Genomic DNA, 20,244 nt, shown 5'->3' with positions numbered 1-20,244 from the left:
ACATAAACCCAGTACATAACCCTTATAAACCTAGCCATGAACAGTACATGTCAGAGGAAATGAAGTATTAATGAGGTTATTTATTTGAAAGTGTAATGCCACTAGAGTTCCCCCACCACAATATGCAGTCTCTCATCTTATGTCTGTTGAAAAAGCACCAAATACTAACACTGTTACCTCTCCTCCCTGACAGCCAGTAAGAAGTCTGGAGAGCCTCTAATCATCTCAGACATAAAGAAAGGCAGTATGGCTCACAGGTACGGTCGGTATGGATGGCTTCAGGCCACAGACTAATGACTTGGGTTCAATTGTTTGAGCTTGTGACGGTTCATGTTGTTCTCCTACAGAGAGAGACAGTTCACTGTAATGATTATTATTATTATTATTATTAATTAATTAGTGAAGGTGTAAACTTGGCAGTAGAAACATATATACTTAACATATATACGTATTTGACCTCTCAGCTTCACTGTCAAATAAAATAAAAAATTGCTGAGGAAATGTACAAGTCTGCTGTTAATGATAATGCAGAGGATTTTCCAAAGGTTGCTGTTGGTGCATATCTCCCGGTAGTTATTGGAGTCTTATTGGAGTCTCCACAAGTCCTTGGTTCCAAATATTGGGGAAGATGCCAGAGCTGAGGATGATGTTAAAGAGTTTAAGTATAGCCAATGGGAATTTGTGGTCTGTATATTTAATTATTTAGGATCCCGTCAAATCCACAGGCTTTTTTGGGTTGGTGTGTTTGTATTTTGTCGTATATTTTATTCAATTTAATTGGAGAATCCAGTGGGTTCTGGTAGTCTTTAATAGTTAATTCAAAGATTTGTATTTGATCATGTATATGTTTTTGCTATTTGTTCTTTGTTATAGAGCCAAAAAGATTGGAGAAGTGGTTTACCCATACATCTCCATTTTGGATAGATAATTCTTTGTGTTGTTGTTTGTTTCGTGTTTTCCAATTTTCTATGGATTCTTCAATTACATTGAGCTGATTTCTGACGTGCTGTTCCTTCTTTTTCCGTAGTGTATTTCTGCATTGTTTCAGTGATTCACCATAGTGAAGGAGTAGGCTCAGGTTTTCTGGGTCTCTATGTTTGTGGTTGGACAGGTTTCTCAATTTCTTTCTTATGTTTTTTGCATTCTTCATCAAACCATTTGTCATTGTTGTTAATTTTCTTAGGTTTTCTGATGGAATTTACTTTTGATGTGTTAGCTAATAGATAAACTATACTGTTCAGGCTTCCTACTGCTAAGTTTACACCACCTTACGCCTTGCAGGAAAACATTTTTTTGTCTAATAAAGTTGTCTAATTTGTTGTTGGCCAATAGTTTTCTGGTAGGTGTCTACACTACCTTCCTTCCATCTATAGCATTTGTTAATAGTATGCAGTTTGTTGGGCTTCGATGCCTCATGGTTGATTATTACTCTGTTCAAGTAGAGTGTGATTTTGCTGGGATCTGATAGGGGTGTCAGTGGCCTGACTGTGAACGCTCAGAGAGACTCTGGGTTGAGGTCGGTGATAAAGTAGTCTACAGTACTACTGGCTAGAGATGAGCTATAGGTGTACCTACTGTAGGAGTCCCCTCAAAGCCTACCATTATATACACAAAAAAATATATAAACGGGTTGGTCCCATATTTCATGAGCTGAAATAAAAGGTCCTAAATATTTTCCACACCCACAAAATCGTATTTCTCTCAAATTGTGTACACAAATGTGTTTACATCCCTGTTAATTAATGAGCATTGATGAGCATATAATCATTTCTCCTTTGCCAAGATAATCCATCCACCTGACATGTGTGGCATATCAAGAAGCTGATTGAACAGCATGATAATTACACAGGTGCACCTTGTGCTGGGGACAATTAAAGGTCACTCTCAAATGTGCCGTTTTATCACACAACACAATGCCACAGATGTCTCAAGTTTTGAGGGAGTGTGCAATTGGCATGCTGACTGCAGGAATGTCCACCAAAGCTGTTCCCAGAGAATTGAATATTAATTTCTCTACCATAAGCCACCTCCAATGTCATTTTAGAAAATGTGGCAGTACGTCCAACCAGCCTCATAACCGAAGACCACGTGTAACCACGCATGCACAGAACCTCCACATCCAACTTCTTCACCTGCAGTGTTGTCTGAGATCAGCCATCCAGACAGCTGGTGAAACTGTTGGTTTGCACAACCAAATCATTTCTGCCCAAACTGTCAGAAACTGTCTCAGGAAGCACATCTGCGTGCTCGTTGACCTCGTCAGGGTCTTGACCTGACTGCAGTTCGGTCTCGTAACCAACTTCAGTGTGCAAATGCTCACCTTCGATGGCCACTGGCACACTGGAGAAGTGTGCTCTTTATGGATGAATCCTGGTTTCAACTGTACCGGGCAGATGACAGAGAGCGTTATGGCATCATGTGGGCGAGCGGTTTGCTGATGTCAACGTTGTGAACAGAGTGCCCCATGGTAGTGGTGGGGTTATGGTATGGGCAGGTATAAGCTACGGACAACAAACTCAATTGCATTTTACCGATGGCAATTTGAATGTGCAGAGAAATCGTGACGAGATCCTAGGGCTCATTGTTGTGCCATTCATCTACCTCCATCACCTCATGTTTCAACATGATAATGCATGACCCCATGTCGCAAGGATCTGTACACAATTCCTGGAAGCTGAAAATGTCCCAGTTCTTCCATGGCCTGCATACTCACCAGACATGTCACCCATTGAGCATGTTTGGGATGCTCTGGATCAACATGTACAACAGCATGTTCCAATTCCCCCAAATATCGAGGAACTTCTCACAGCCATTGAAGAGGAGTGGGACAGCATTCCACAGGCCACAATCAATAGCCTGATCAACTCTATGTGAAAGCACTGCAAGAGGCGAAACGTGGTCACACCCGATACCCACTGGTTTCCTGATCCACACCCCTATCTTTTTTTTAAAGGTATCTGTGACCAACAGAAATCCATACATTAGGGCCTAATTAATTTATTTCAATTAACTGATTTCCTTATATGAACTGAAATTCAGTAAAAACTTTACGACCATTGCATTTTACGTTGATATTTTCGTTCAGTGTACCTACCCAGTATGAAACAGAGCTGCAGGAGTTGTGACCCGTTTTTGTTGGTTAGGTTGTCATAGGTGTGGTTATGTTGTCATATGTGTGTCTAGAGGGGCATATGGGGGAGGGAATGATGTCACTTCCAGGTAGATGTTTGTCCCCTGTGTGCTGAGGGTGTCAGGTTCTTAAGGTCACCACAGACTAGTACATGTCCCTGGGCCTGGAAATGATTGATCTTTCCCTCTAGGATGGAGAAGCTGTCTTCATTAAAGTATAGGGATTCTAGTGGAGGGAATATAGGTAGCACACAGGTGGACATTTTTCTCTCTTGAGATCTTTTCTTTTTGAATTTCTAGCTAGATGTAACGTGTTTCTGTTTTGATTAACTTAATAGAGTGAGTTAGATCTGCTCTATACCATATTATCATATGTCCTGAGTCCCTTCCCTGTTTCACACCTGTTTCACACCTGGTAGTTTGGTGGATGGGACTACCAGCTCTCTGTAACCTAGAGGGCAACCAGTGGGTCCATCTCCTCTATACCATGTTTCTTGTTGGATGAATTTCAAATGTATTTGATGAAGTCCAGGTTCCTGCTCTTTAGGCCAAAGGTAGATGATCTCAGGCCTTGGATATTCCAGGATGAGATAGTGAAGATGTTCTCTCTCTCTCTCTCTCTCTCTCTCTCTCTCTCTCTCTCTCTCTCTCTCTCTCTCTCTCTCTCTCTCTCTCTCTCTCTCTCTCTCTCCCTCTCTCTCTCTCTTTGTCTCTCTCTCCCTCTCTCCCTCTACCCAGGACTGGTACCCTGGAGCCAGGTGACAAGCTGCTGGCCATAGACAACATCAGACTGGAGAACTGTTCCATGGAAGACGCCTGTCAGATCCTACAACAGGCAGAGGACCTGGTCAAACTCAAGATCCGCAAGGACGAGGACAACTCAGGTGAGCCTGCTTGGAGCCTGGCTGGGAGGCAGTTAGGAAGTAGTGTATGTAACAGGAGTATGGTATATAGAGAGGACATATATAAATACTGATGAATCAATCAATCACATCCCAAATAATAAACAGAAGCAGAAGCACTGTGGCAAAGAAAAACTCATTCAGTACCAGACTTCACCACACAGTGGCAGTATTGTCTACACATAGCCACAACCATGTTCTTCTTCTGCCAAACACAATCCTGATTCAACAAGCTATCACCCACCAGTATTGTAGTGTTTTAGACACACAAATGGCATGATTCAATACTATAGTGTTATATAGATCATACTCTCTACCAAATATCAGATGCAGCTCTATAAATAGCAGTTTAATCTGTAAATAGTGGATAGGTTTATAGCTTTGCTGTCTGATATGAAAGCATAGAAGCATTTCCTGTAGCAGCAGATGACTCAGTTGTCTTCCTCTCCTCTGTTTTCCTCCGAGCCTTTTCTCTCCCTCCTTTCTCTCCATTGGTGGGATCTGCAGACGCGTTTCACACATGTCCTAATTCTAAGAATAAAGCCATCACGGGTATATTATAAAAGGGACATTTTCATTTCCTCTGTGCATTTCTTATACTGTGTGGAGGATGAACATCCGTCAGACATTATTGAAATTGTATTGCTTTCTGCCTGCCTGTGAATTCTGGATTTTTAGTATGTCTAAGGAGCTGTGTGATTACCTTAAAGTGTAGCTATGCCCTGAATCTCTCCCCTCTCTCATTCTCTCTCTCTCTCTCTCTCTCTCTCTCTCTCTCTCTCTCTCTCTTTCTCTCTCTCTCTCTGTCTCTCTCTCTCTCTCTCTCTCTCTCTCTCTCTCTCTCTCTATATATATAGAGTATCTCTCTTTCCTTCCTTCCTCTCACTTTCTCTGTCTCTCACTCTCTTTCTTTCTCTCTGATTTCCTGTATACCCTGAAGTCACCCCCACCCCCCTCTCTCTAATGGTCTCTCCTCCCTCCCTCTCTTCCCTCTCCCTCTCTCTTACCCCCCCCCCCCCCCCCCTAGATGAACAGGAGACGTCTGGTTCTATCATCTATACGGTGGAGCTGAAGAGATATGGAGGCCCCCTGGGCATAACCATCTCAGGCACAGAGGAGCCATTTGACCCGATCGTTATCTCTGGCCTCACCAAGAGGGGCCTGGCTGAGAGGTGAGACCGACAGGGCCAGGGGGGCAGTGGGGACAGAGGGGACAGAAGGACAAAGGGACAGGGGCCAGCATTTCATCTCCAGCCTCACCAAGTGGGCCTGGCTGAGAGGTGAGACAGTGGACCCTGGGATCTTGCTTCCCTGGCTGGGGCCTGCCCCACAAAGGCTCCTGACTGTGGGGCTAGAGTCAACCCGTCCTCTGACCCTGGTGTTCTCAAGACCTTCTTCTCAAATACATTTTCAGAAAGGAGTGGGAAGGAAATAGTATTTGTGAAAGAGACACAGGGTCGGCAAGAGGCATACAGGTCAACTCTAGCCCCACGGTCAAGGGCCCTTTGTGGGGCTGGCCATGCAGGCCCTGGCCCTCTTCACCCCTCTCTACCTTATGGAGTCAGAACACACTACATCCCCCTCCTCCCTCCTTCTCCCCCCCCCCTCTCTCTCTCTCTCAATTCAATTCAATTCAAGGGCTTTATTGGCATGGGAAACATGTGTTAACATTGCCAAAGCAAGTGAGGTAGACAACATACAAAGTGAATATATAAAGTGAAAAACAACTAAAATTAACAGTAAACATTACACATACAGAAGTTTCAAAACAGTAAAGACATTACAAATGTCATATTATATATATATACAGTGTTTTAACAATGTACAAATGGTTAAAGGACACAAGATAAAATAAATAAGCATAAATATGGGTTGTATTTACAATGGTATTCTCTCTCTTAACCTCTCTCTCTTAACCTCTCTCTCTCAACCTCTCTCTCTCTCTCTTAAACTCTCTCTTAACCTCCCCCACCTCTCCCCCCCTCTCTCTCTCTCTCTCTTAACCTCTCTCTCTCAACCTCTCTCTCTCTCTCTCTTAAACTCTCTCTCTCTTAAACTCTCTCTTAACCTCCCCCACCTCTCCCCCTCTCTCTCTCTCAACCTCTTTCTCTTAACCTCTCTCTCTCTTAACCTCTCTCTCTCTCTCTCTCTCTTAATCTCTCTCTCTCTCTCTCTCTCGTTCTCTCTCTCTCTTTTAATCTCTCTCTTAATCTCTCTTTTTCTTAACCTCTCTCTCTCTCTAACTTCTCTCAATACAATTCAATTCAAGCTCACCCCCTCTGTCCCCCCTATCTCCCACGCAGCCAGAGATCACAACCTCTCGTCTTTTAATAGATTGACAAGGATTTAACTTTTAACGCCCACCAACCACAATGTGTGTGTGTGTGTGTGTGTGTGTGTGTGTGTGTGTGTGTGTGTGTGTGTGTGTGTGTGTGTGTGTGTGTGTGTGGCTGCGTGTGTGTGTGTGTCTATCTGTGTCTGTGTCTGTGTGTGTGAATGCGTGCCTACGACACATGGCCTATGTGCTCCTCTAACATGTGAACTGAAGAAAGCCTTTCAGTCTCCATGAGAGACCATCTGATTCCCTTCTACACTGCTCATAGCATTCTGTTCTCATACAGACCATCAATCACAGACTTGGGTTCAAATAGTATTCCAAATTTATTAGTGTTTGCTTTAGCCTGCCTGGAGTGCCAGATGGGCGGGGTTTACAGTTTTGTCACAATTATATTGGTTCCATTGCATCAGACAAGCTCAAACAAGCCCAGATAAAAGTATTTGAAATGATTTCAAATACTATTTGAACCCAGGTCAACACCAGTCCCATGCCGCTAGCTTATGTACATTTTGATCAACATGCATTTAAGTTTATTTATATTATTTGTCCTGTTTTTTGTGTAGACCTGGTTTCAAATAGTATTTTCAAATATTTCATACTTTAGCCGCACTTGATTGAGAGATTTTCTGGTGCAATGTAACCAATAGAATAGTCCCCAAAAGTGCAAACCCCAAAGCGTCCTGAATCCAACACTCTAAATATTTGATAGAAAACAAATACTTCTTTAACCCAGGTCTGTTTATAGCATCAACAGAGTGGAGGCTCTATCGTATCGCCTTGTCAGAGATCACAGACAGACAGACAGACAGACAGACAGACAGACAGACAGACAGACAGACAGACAGACAGACAGACAGACAGACAGACAGACAGACAGACAGACAGACAGACAGACAGACAGACAGACAGACAGGGGACAGACAGACAGGGGACAGACAGACAGGCAGACAGGCAGACAGGGGACAGACAGACAGGGGACAGACAGACAGACAGACAGACAGACAGACAGACAGACAGACAGACAGACAGACAGACAGACAGACAGACAGACAGACAGACAGACAGACAGACAGGGGACAGACAGACAGACAGACAGACAGACAGACAGACAGACAGACAGACAGACAGACAGACAGACAGACAGACAGACAGACAGACAGACAGACAGACAGACAGACAGACAGACAGACAGACAGACAGACAGACAGACAGACAGACAGACAGACAGACAGACAGAGGCTTATCATTGTTTGACCTCGATCATGATCGCTGTTCCTGCAGCTTGTGACTCATTGGCACACGCTCACATCTTGACTCATATGTTTGTGTATATCTAACCAGATAAGGGAATCTGTTTTCATTTCTACCAGAGTGGGACTTTTGGGTCAACTTAACGGGCAGAGCTATTCTGCATGTTTACGGCTGTTATATAAACAACAAATGTTTTTTAAACAGGATCTCTTTTAGTAAAGGGATTGTACCTATGAAAATAATTGATTACATGAAATCATTAGGTATGTTGGATGGGTTAAACACGAGGCCATGACAAATCATCATGATCCATCTTATAGGCACAATTATATAACAGTACTGCCATCAAATAAATCCTCTCTAATTTACCATCTCCATAAAATAGGGCCTGGAGTTTTCCCACCAATTATTTCCTGACTAGAGATTTTCCTGGTCAGGTCACGTTATCGTGAAAAACGACCTGGCTGGTCCCACTTAAGCTATTTGTCAACATTCCAGGACCCATAATAATTTATACTGATCTAGAATCAGGTTCCCCCCTTTCTATATAATCTTATTCATCATGATCTAAAATACATTATTATGATCCTGGATCAGCTTTCCTACTCTGAGACCCTGACACCATTTAACCTGTCGTCTTCCCCGTAGGACCGGAGCCATCCATGTGGGAGATCGTATCCTGGCTATCAACAGTGTCAGTCTGAAGGGAAAGCCGCTCAGCGAGGCCATTCACCTGCTACAGATGGCCGGGGAGACGGTCACACTCAAGATCAAAAAACAGGTTGACAGTAAGTGTTCACAAAATCAATCAATCGAGTTCATTAATAAAATACGTTTTTTTATAACAGTAGCTGCCAAAAAGGGCTTTTCCAGTAACCCAGCCAAGACCTGAAGGAGCAAGCAGGAAGGACTCCTCATCGTCTTTTAACAGTAACCCAGCCTTGACCTGAAGGAGCAAGCAGGAAGGACTCCTCATCGTCTTTTAACAGTAACCCAGCCTTGACCTGAAGGAGCAAGCAGGAAGGACTCCTCATCGTCTTTTACAGTAACCCAGCCTAGACCTGAAGGAGCAAGCAGGAAGGACTCCTCATGATCTTTAACAGTAACCCAGCCTAGACCTGAAGGAGCAAGCAGGAAGGACTCCTCATGATCTTTAACAGTAACCCAGCCTAGACCTGAAAGAGCAAGCAGGAAGGATCTTTAACAGTAACCCAGCCTGAAGGAGCAAGCAGGAAGGACTCCTCATCGTCTTTTAACAGTAACCCAGCCTTGACCTGAAGGAGCAAGCAGGAAGGACTCCTCATCGTCTTTTACAGTAACCCAGCCTAGACCTGAAGGAGCAAGCAGGAAGGACTCCTCATGATCTTTAACAGTAACCCAGCCTAGACCTGAAAGAGCAAGCAGGAAGGACTCCTCATCATCTTTAACAGTAACCCAGCCTAGACCTGAAAGAGCAAGCAGGAAGGACTCCTCATCATATTTTACAGTAACCCAGCCTAGACCTGAAAGAGCAAGCAGGAAGGACTCCTCATCATATTTTACAGTAACCCAGCCTAGACCTGAAAGAGCAAGCAGGAAGGACTCCTCATCATCTTTTACAGTAACCCAGCCTAGACCTGAAAGAGCAAGCAGGAAGGACTAATACCTGTATCATCATTGCTGATCATCATTGCTGATGATTGCTGATTGCTGATGATACAGGTATTACAGTAGAGGTGGCAGGAAAGTTAATGGCGGCAGGTAGCGTAGCCAGTAACCGAAAGATTGCTGGTTTGAATTATGTGAGCAAGGAACTTAACTCTAATTTACTCCAGGGGTGCTGTACTACTATGACTGATCCTGTACAACAACACCTATCATACTACTATGACTGACCCTGTACAACAACACCTATCATACTACTATGACTGATCCTGTACAACAACACCTATCATACTACTATGACTGACCCTGTACAACAACACCTATCATACTACTATGACTGACCCTGTACAACAACACATTACACTGCACCTATCATACTACTATGACTGACCCTGTACAACAACACCTATCATACTACTATGACTGACCCTGTACAACAACACCTATCATACTACTATGACTGACCCTGTACAACAACACCTATCATACTACTATGACTGACCCTGTACAACAACACCTATCATACTACTATGACTGACCCTGTACAACAACACCTATCATACTACTATGACTGACCCTGTACAACAACACCTATCATACTACTATGACTGACCCTGTACAACAACACATTACACTGCACCTATCATACTACTATGACTGACCCTGTACAACAACACATTACACTGCACCTATCATACTACTATGACTGACCCTGTACAACAACACATTACACTGCACCTATCATACTACTATGACTGACCCTGTACAACAACACATTACACTGCACCTATCATACTACTATGACTGACCCTGTACAACAACACCTATCATACTACTATGACTGACCATGTACAACAACACGTATCATACTACTATGACTGACCCTGTACAACAACACCTATCATACTACTATGACTGACCCTGTACAACAACACCTATCATACTACTATGGTTGACCCTGTACAACAACACCTCTCACACTATTATGGCTGACCCTGTACAACAACACCTATCATACTACTATGGTTGACCCTGTACAACAACACCTATCATACTACTATGACTGACCCTGTACAACAACACCTATCATACTACTATGACTGACCCTGTACAACAACACATTACACTGCACCTATCATACTACTATAACGGACCCTGTACAACAACACCTATCATACTACTATGACTGACCCTGTACAACAACACCTATCATACTACTATGACTGACCCTGTACAACAACACCTATCATACTACTATGACTGACCCTGTACAACAACACCTATCATACTACTATGACTGACCCTGTACAACAACACCTATCATACTACTATGACTGACCCTGTACAACAACACCTATCATACTACTATGACTGACCCTGTACAACAACACATTACACTGCACCTATCATACTACTATAACGGACCCTGTACCTATGGTATGTGACAATAAAATCTAAATATATATATATATACACAGTATATCACAAAAGTGAGTACAACCCTCACATTCTTGTTAATAATTGAAGAAATTAAGAAATGACACTTCGCTACAATGTAAAGTAGTGAGTGTACAGCTTGTATAACAGTGTAAATTTGCTGTCCCCTCAAAATAACTCAACACACAGCCATTAATGTCTAAACCGCTGGCAACAAAAGTGAGTAAAGTGTCATTTCTTTCTTCTACTCAAATATTTACAGGGGGATGTACTCACTTTTGTGATATACTGTATTTTTTTTCTCTTGATTTCCCAACATGTTTGGGCCTTCCTCTGGTGTCAGCCTGGTCTCTGGTGTCAGCCTGGTGTCTGGTGTCAGCCTGGTGTCTGGTGTCAGCCTGGTGTCTGGTGTCAGCCTGGTCTCTGGTGTCAGCCTGGTGTCTGGTGTCAGCCTGGTGTCTGGTGTCAGCCTGGTGTCAGCCTGGTGTCAGCCTGGTGTCAGCCTGGTCTCTGGTGTCAGCCTGGTCTCTGGTGTCAGCCTGGTCTCTGGTGTCAGCCTGGTGTCTGGTGTCAGCCTGGTCTCTGGTGTCAGCCTGGTGTCTGGTGTCAGCCTGGTCTCTGGTGTCAGCCTGGTCTCTGGTGTCAGCCTGGTCTCTGGTGTCAGCCTGGTGTCAGCCTGGTGTCTAGTGGCAGCCTGGTGTCTGGTGTCAGCCTGGTGTCAGCCTGGTGTCTAGTGTCAGCCTGGTGTCTAGTGTCAGCCTGGTGTCTGGTGTCAGCCTGGTGTCAGCCTGGTGTCTAGTGTCAGCCTGGTGTCTGGTGTCAGCCTGGTGTCCGCCTGGTGTCTAGTGTCAGCCTGGTGTCTGGTGTCAGCCTGGTGTCAGCCTGGTGTCTAGTGTCAGCCTGGTGTCTGGTGTCAGCCTGGTGTCAGCCTGGTCTCTGGTGTCAGCCTGGTGTCTGGTGTCAGCCTGGTGTCTGGTGTCAGCCTGGTCTCTGGTGTCAGCCGGGTGTCTAGTGTCAGCCTGGTGTCAGCCTGGTGTCTAGTGTCAGCCTGGTGTCTGGTGTCAGCCTGGTCTCTGGTGTCAACCTGGTGTCAGCCTGGTCTCTGTTGTCAGCCTGGTCTCTGGTGTCAGCCTGGTCTCTGGTGTCAGCCTGGTCTCTGGTGTCAGCCTGGTGTCAGCCTGGTCTCTGGTGTCAGCCTGGTGTCTGGTGTTAGCCCGGTGTCTAGTGTCAGCCTGGTGTCTGGTGTCAGCCTGGTCTCTGGTGTCAGCCTGGTCTCTGGTGTCAGCCTGGTGTCTGGTGTCAGCCTGGTCTCTGGTGTCAGCCTGGTGTCTGGTGTCAGCCTGGTGTCTGGTGTCAGCCTGGTCTCTGGTGTCAGCCTGGTGTCAGCCTGGTGTCAGCCTGGTCTCTGGTGTCAGCCTGGTCTCTGGTGTCAGCCTGGTGTCTGGTGTCAGCCTGGTCTCTGGTGTCAGCCTGGTGTCAGCCTGGTGTCAGCCTGGTCTCTGGTGTCAGCCTGGTCTCTGGTGTCAGCCTGGTGTCAGCCTGGTGTCTAGTGGCAGCCTGGTGTCTGGTGTCAGCCTGGTGTCAGCCTGGTGTCTAGTGTCAGCCTGGTGTCTGGTGTCAGCCTGGTGTTAGCCTGGTGTCTAGTGTCAGCCTGGTGTCTGGTGTTTGCCTGGTGTCCGCCTGGTGTCTAGTGTCAGCCTGGTGTCTGGTGTCAGCCTGGTGTCAGCCTGGTGTCTAGTGTCAGCTTGGTGTCTGGTGTCAGCCTGGTGTCAGCCTGGTCTCTGGTGTCAGCCTGGTGTCTGGTGTCAGCCTGGTGTCTGGTGTCAGCCTGGTCTCTGGTGTCAGCCGGGTGTCTAGTGTCAGCCTGGTGTCAGCCTGGTGTCAGCCTGGTGTCTAGTGTCAGCCTGGTGTCTGGTGTCAGCCTGGTGTCAGCCTGGTCTCTGGTGTCAACCTGGTGTCAGCCTGGTCTCTGGTGTCAGCCTGGTCTCTGGTGTCAGCCTGGTCTCTGGTGTCAGCCTGGTGTCAGCCTGGTGTCAGCCTGGTGTCTGGTGTTAGCCTGGTGTCTAGTGTCAGCCTGGTGTCTGGTGTCAGCCTGGTCTCTGGTGTCAGCCTGGTCTCTGGTGTCAGCCTGGTCTCTGGTGTCAGCCTGGTGTCAGCCTGGTCTTTGGTGTCAGCCTGGTCTCTGGTGTCAGCCTGGTCTCTGGTGTCAGCCTGGTCTCTGGTGTCAGCCTGGTGTCTGGTGTCAGCCTGGTGTCTAGTGTCAGCCTGGTGTCTGGTGTCAGCCTGGTGTCTAGTGTCAGCCTGGTGTCTGGTGTCAGCCTGGTGTCTGGTGTCAGCCTGGTCTCTGGTGTCAGCCTGGTGTCTGGTGTCAGCCTGATGCCTGGTGTCAGCCTGGTGTCAGCCTGGTGTCAGCCTGGTGTCTGGTGTCAGCCTGGTGTCTGGTGTCAGCCTGGTGTCAGCCTGGTGTCAGCCTGGTATCTGGTGTCAGCCTGGTCTCTGGTGTCAGCCTGGTGTCTGGTGTCAGCCTGGTGTCAGCCTGGTGTCAGCCTGGTATCTGGTGCCAGCCTGGTCTCTGGTGTCAGCCTGGTCTCTGGTGTCAGCCTGGTGTCAGCCTGGTGTCAGCCTGGTCTCTGGTGTCAGCCTGGTGTCAGCCTGGTCTCTGGTGTCAGCCTGCACCTAATCAAAAGGGGATCATCTCCCAGAAGCTTGTCTGGGGCATAAAACCCCTAAAGTCAGACAATAAAAGGTGTGATTGGCGCCGCACTCAAAAAGATGTTGCATAAAGCGGGATTGTTTTACAAATATTTTCTCTGCATCAGGGATAGTGTACACAAATGTTTCGGCTTTTCAGCCGAATAGCCGCTAGCCAAATACCCGTACCACCATCTTAAATGTACCTTGCCAGGACTGTACGTCCTCTACATTTGCATAGTAGGAGACGTACACCCTCAAGGGGTAAACATTTTGAGGACATCTGAGACGTAAACAAGCCATTTGTAGTTTGACATTTAAACAAACTGACAAAGACATAAATCCAGGCAGGGTTGGTGAATTTGATACAGCTGGTTAGCTGAGTGATGCTGTAGTTGACTGGCTAGCTGAGTGATGCTGTAGCTGGCTGGCTAGCTGAGTGATGCTGTAGTTGGCTGGCTAGCTGAGTGATGCTGTAGTTGGCTGGCTAGCTGAGTGATGCTGTAGCCTGCTAGCTGAGAGATGCTGTAGCTGTCTGGCTAGCTGAGTGATGCTGTAGCCTGCTAGCTGAGAGATGCTGTAGCTGGCTGGCTAGCTGATGGATGCTGTAGCTGGCTAGCTGAGTGATGTTGTAGCAGGCTAGCTGAGTGCTGCTGTATCTGGTTAGCTGAGGGATGCTGTAGCCGGCTAGCTGAGTGCTGCTGTAGCTGGCTAGCTGAGTGCTGCTGTAGCCGGTTAGCTGATGGATGCTGTAGCTGGCTAGCTAAGTGATTCTGTAGCTGGCTAGCTGAGTGCTGCTGTAGTTGGCTGGCTAGCTGATTGCTGCTGTAGCTGGCTGGTTACCTGAGGGATGCTGTAGCCGGCTAGCTGAGTGCTGCTGTAGCTGGCTGGTTAGCTGAGGGATGCTGTAGCTGGCTAGCTGAGTGATGCTGTGGCTGGCTGGCTAACTCGGGGATGCTGTAGCTGGCTAGCTAAGTGATGCTGTAGCTTGCTAGCGAGATCTGCTGTAGCTAGCTGGCTAGCTGAGGAATGCTGTAGCCGGCTAGCTGAGTGCTGCTGTAGCTGGCTGTTTAGCTGAGGGATGCTGTAGCTGGCTAGCTGAGTGATGCTGTGGCTGGCTGGCTAACTCCGGGATGCTGTGGCTGGCTGGCTAACTCAGGGATGCTGTAGCTGGCTAGCTAAGTGATGCTTTAGCTTGCTAGTGAGTTCTGCTGTAGCTGGCTGGCTAGCTGAGGAATGCTGTAGCCGGCTAGCTGAGTGCTGCTGTAGCTGGCTGGTTAGCTGGGGGATGCTGTAGCTGGCTAGTTGAGTGCTGCTGTAGCTGGCTAGTTGAGTGCTGCTGCAGCTGGTTAGCTGAGTGCTGCTGTAGCTGGCTAGCTGAGTGCTGCTGTAGCTGGCTAGTTGAGTGCTGCTGCAGCTGGTTAGCTGAGTGCTGCTGCAGCTGGTTAGCTGAGTGCTGCTGTAGCTGGCTGGTTAGCTGGGGGATGCTGTAGCTGGCTAGTTGAGTGCTGCTGCAGCTGGTTAGCTGAGTGCTGCTGTAGCTGGATGGCTGAGTGCTGCTGTAGCTGACTAGCTGAGTGCTGCTGGCACCAACTGCGGCTCTGGCTTCTACAGAACAATGTGGCCTCTGCCTCCTCTGTCCAGGCTCCAACACTGTCCAACAGATACATACTGTTAGTTGTCTTAGAGAATCCCCTAACAGCTCATCTTTCCAATTCATGTGCTATGAGGTCTATGTGGTTCTGAGGTTTTACTCCCCATAAAACCACACAATAATCATTATGTACAATGAAGGAAAACAACTGAACTGTTTTCAGCATTGGTCACTTTGATCATTTCTCTGAGTTTAAATAAAATGATCCGCTTAGAAATGAGTATGATGTATGATCACATTAAAATGTTTCCATGGACAAACAGTTAAGGCTGTAATGCAGTCGTCTGGTGGTAAATCAAATGTTGTTTATGACATGCTGATTGTCATTACATTAGAAGGAACCACAGGCAGAGATGGAAACGTTTTTTTTTTGCGTAGAAGTAAACTGTGTAGCTGAATAGCGTGCAGTGGTTGTTGTTGTGGTTGTGCAATGGGTGTTGTTGTGGCATTGGCCCTGACAAATAAACAAATAGACTACGGCATACATTTTCCAGACCTAGCAAGGTCAAATACAGGTCTCAGATACTTTCCCATACACGAGCTGTGCTGGATTTAGTACAGTGAAACCAATGGAATAATCCGGAACGTGCCAAAAGAACGCCAAGCTAAATCAAGAGCATCCCCAGTACTTTCACATATTTCAGATTCATAATGTACTGTCTATTTGAAAGTATTTGACTTATGACCAAGGTCTGCTATTTTCCTCCCACCCTTGGACAGACGTGTGACAACAATGCAAATAGTCCGGGTAGCCATTTGATTATCTGTTCAGGAGTCTTATGGCTTGGGGGTAAAAACTGTATATCTTTGAATATCGTAATTTACTTCAAAAATCAAAAGTTCAAATAAAAAACATATTCCTGAAATTCCAGGCAATAATAATTATTAAAATAAAATCATCATCAACATGTATAGTATAATCACTCATACTGTATGGTACTGTGAGGGTTCTGGTTCTCATCAACATGTATAATCACTCATACTGTATGGTACTGTGAGGGTTCTGGTTCTCATCAACATGTATAATCACTCATACTGTATGGTACTGTGAGGGTTCTAGTTCTCATCAACATGTATAATCACTCATACTGTATGGTACTGTGAGGGTTCTGGTTCTCATCAACATGTATAGTATAATCACTCATACTGTATGGTACTGTGAGGGTTCTGGTTCTCATCAACATGTATAATCACTCATACTGTATGGTACTGTGAGGGTTCTGGTTCTCATCAACATGTATAATCACTCATACTGTATGGTACTGTGAGGGTTCTGGTTCTCATCAACATGTATAATCACTCATACTGTATGGTACTGTGAGGGTTCTAGTTCTCATCAACATGTATAATCACTCATACTGTATGGTACTGTGAGGGTTCTGGTTCTCATCAACATGTATAATCACTCATACTGTATGGTACTGTGAGGGTTCTGGTTCTCATCAACATGTATAGTATAATCACTCATACTGTATGGTACTGTGAGGGTTCTGGTTCTCATCAACATGTATAGTATAATCACTCATACTGTACAGTACTGTGAGGGTTCTGGTTCTCATCAACATGTATAGTATAATCACTCATACTGTACAGTACTGTGAGGGTTCTAGTTCTCATCAACATGTATAATCACTCATACTGTACAGTACTGTGAGGGTTCTAGTTCTCATCAACATGTATAATCACTCATACTGTATGGTACTGTGAGGGTTCTGGTTCTCATCAACATGTATAATCACTCATACTGTATGGTACTGTGAGGGTTCTGGTTCTCATCAACATGTATAGTATAATCACTCATACTGTATGGTACTGTGAGGGTTCTGGTTCTCATCAACATGTATAGTATAATCACTCATACTGTATGGTACTGTGAGGGTTCTGGTTCTCATCAACATGTATAGTATAATCACTCATACTGTACAGTACTGTGAGGGTTCTGGTTCTCATCAACATGTATAGTATAATCACTCATACTGTACAGTACTGTGAGGGTTCTAGTTCTCATCAACATGTATAATCACTCATACTGTACAGTACTGTGAGGGTTCTAGTTCTCATCAACATGTATAATCACTCATACTGTATGGTACTGTGAGGGTTCTGGTTCTCATCAACATGTATAATCACTCATACTGTATGGTACTGTGAGGGTTCTAGTTCTCATCAACATGTATAATCACTCATACTGTATGGTACTGTGAGGGTTCTGGTTCTCATCAACATGTATAGTATAATCACTCATACTGTACAGTACTGTGAGGGTTCTGGTTCTCATCAACATGTATAATCACTCATACTGTATGGTACTGTGAGGGTTCTGGTTCTCATCAACATGTATAATCACTCATACTGTATGGTACTGTGAGGGTTCTAGTTCTCATCAACATGTATAATCACTCATACTGTATGGTACTGTGAGGGTTCTGGTTCTCATCAACATGTATAATCACTCATACTGTACAGTACTGTGAGGGTTCTGGTTCTCATCAACATGTATAATCACTCATACTGTATGGTACTGTGAGGGTTCTGGTTCTCATCAACATGTATAATCACTCATACTGTATGGTACTGTGAGGGTTCTGGTTCTCATCAACATGTATAATCACTCATACTGTATGGTACTGTGAGGGTTCTAGTTCTCATCAACATGTATAATCACTCATACTGTACAGTACTGTGAGGGTTCTAGTTCTCATCAACATGTATAATCACTCATACTGTACAGTACTGTGAGGGTTCTGGTTCTCATCAACATGTATAGTATAATCACTCATACTGTACAGTACTGTGAGGGTTCTGGTTCTCATCAACATGTATAGTATAATCACTCATACTGTATGGTACTGTGAGGGTTCTAGTTCTCATCAACATGTATAATCACTCATACTGTATGGTACTGTGAGGTTTCTAGTTCTCATCAACATGTATAATCACTCATACTGTATGGTACTGTGAGGGTTCTAGTTCTCATCAACATGTATTGTATAATCACTCATACTGTACAGTACTGTGAGGGTTCTGGTTCTCATCAACATGTATAATCACTCATACTGTACAGTACTGTGAGGGTTCTGGTTCTCATCAACATGTATAATCACTCATACTGTACAGTACTGTGAGGGTTCTGGTTCTCATCAACATGTATAGTATAATCACTCATACTGTACAGTACTGTGAGGGTTCTGGTTCTCATCAAATCAAATCAAATCAAATTTATTTATATAGCCCTTCGTACATCAGCTGATATCTCAAAGTGCTGTACAGAAACCCAGCCTAAAACCCCAAACAGCAAGCAATGCAGGTGTAGAAGCACGGTGGCTAGGAAAAACTCCCTAGAAAGGCCAATACCTAGGAAGAAACCTAGAGAGGAACCAGGCTATGTGGGGTGGCCAGTCCTCTTCTGGCTGTGCCGGGTGGAGATTATAACAGAACATGGCAAAGATGTTCAATGTTCATAAATGACCAGCATGGTCGAATAATAATAAGGCAGAACAGTTGAAACTAGAGCAACATGTATAGTATAATCACTCATACTGTATGGTACTGTGAGGGTTCTAGTTCTCATCAACATGTATAATCACTCATACTGTACAGTACTGTGAGAGTTCTGGTTCTCATCAACATGTATAAGCACTCATACTGTACAGTACTGTGAGGGTTCTGGTTCTCATCAACATCTATAAGCACTCATACTGTACAGTACTGTGAGGGTTCTGGTTCTCATCAACATCTATAAGCACTCATACTGTACGGTACCGTGAGGGTTCTAGTTCTCATCAACGTGTATAATATAACACTCGTAAATCAAATCAAATCAAATCAATTGATTTATATAGCCCTTCGTACATCAGCTGATATCTCAAAGTGCTGTACAGAAACCCAGCCTAAAACCCCAAACAGCAAGCAATGCAGGTGTAGAAGCACGGTGGCTAGGAAAAACTCCCTAGAAAGGCCAAAACCTAGGAAGAAACCTAGAGAGGAACCAGGCTATGTGGGGTGGCCAGTCCTCTTCTGGCTGTGCCGGGTGGAGATTATAACAGAACATGGCCAAGATGTTCAAATGTTCATAAATGACCAGTATGGTCGAATAATAATAAGGCAGAACAGTTGAAACTGGAGCAGCAGCACGGCCAGGTGGACTGGGGACAGCAAGGAGTCATCATGTCAGGTAGTCCTGGGGCATGGTCCTAGGGCTCAGGTCCTCTGAGAGAGAGAAAGAAAGAGAGAAGGAGAGAATTAGAGAACGCACACTTAGATTCACACAGGACACCGAATAGGATAGGAGAAGTACTCCAGATATAACAAACTGACCCTAGCCCCCCGACACATAAACTACTGCAGCATAAATACTGGAGGCTGATACAGGAGGGGTCAGGAGACACTGTGGCCCCATCCGAGGACACCCCCGGACAGGGCCAAACAGGAAGGATATAACCCCACCCACTTTGCCAAAGCACAGCTCCCACACCACTAGAGGGATATCTTCAACCACCAACTTACCATCCTGAGACAAGGCTGAGTATAGCCCACAAAGATCTCCGCCATGGCACAACCCAAGGGGGGGCGCCAACCCAGACAGGATGACCACATCAGTGAATCAACCCACTCAGGTGACGCACCCCTTCCAGGGACGGCATGAGAGAGCCCCAGTAAGCCAGTGACTCAGCCCCTGTAATAGGGTTAGAGGCAGAGAATCCCAATCAAATCATCATCAACATGTATAGTATAATCACTCATACTGTATGGTACTGTGAGGGTTCTAGTTCTCATCAACATGTATAATCACTCATACTGTACAGTACTGTGAGGGTTCTAGTTCTCATCAACATGTATAGTATAATCACTCATACTGTACACTACTGTGATGGTTCTAGTTCTCATCAACATGTCTAGTATAATCACTCATACTGTACAGTACTGTGAGGGTTCTAGTTCTCATCAACATGTCTACTATAATCACTCATACTGTACAGTACTGTGAGGGTTCTAGCTCTCATCAATATGTATAGTATAATCACTCATACTGTACAGTCCTGTGAGAGTTCTAGTTCTCCCTCTCTTCTGCATTTGGCCACAAGTTCTCATCAACATCACATCTTATTTCTTCTCTGGCGATGCATCTTGGAAAGTGTCTTCTGGAATGTCTAACCCTAACAGTCTTCAGTTGAAGTGTCTCCACACCCTAACAGTCT

At 45.2% G+C, this 20,244-nt stretch overlaps 1 protein-coding gene across 1 annotated transcript in view; it reads left to right on the top strand.

The window, feature by feature from the left end:
* The window catches only part of grip2b (glutamate receptor interacting protein 2b), a 223,823-nt gene that overhangs the window by 152,741 nt on the left and 50,838 nt on the right, over positions 1-20,244 (top strand). The window contains 4 exon segments of the mRNA XM_031825732.1: positions 194-257; positions 3,868-4,013; positions 5,059-5,203; positions 8,269-8,408. Coding sequence (XP_031681592.1) covers positions 194-257; positions 3,868-4,013; positions 5,059-5,203; positions 8,269-8,408 — 495 coding nt within the window.

This window comes from Oncorhynchus kisutch, linkage group LG5, assembly GCF_002021735.2.
Source record: "Oncorhynchus kisutch isolate 150728-3 linkage group LG5, Okis_V2, whole genome shotgun sequence".
NCBI lineage: Eukaryota > Metazoa > Chordata > Actinopteri > Salmoniformes > Salmonidae > Oncorhynchus > Oncorhynchus kisutch.
This window is presented reverse-complemented; position numbering and strand designations above follow the sequence as displayed.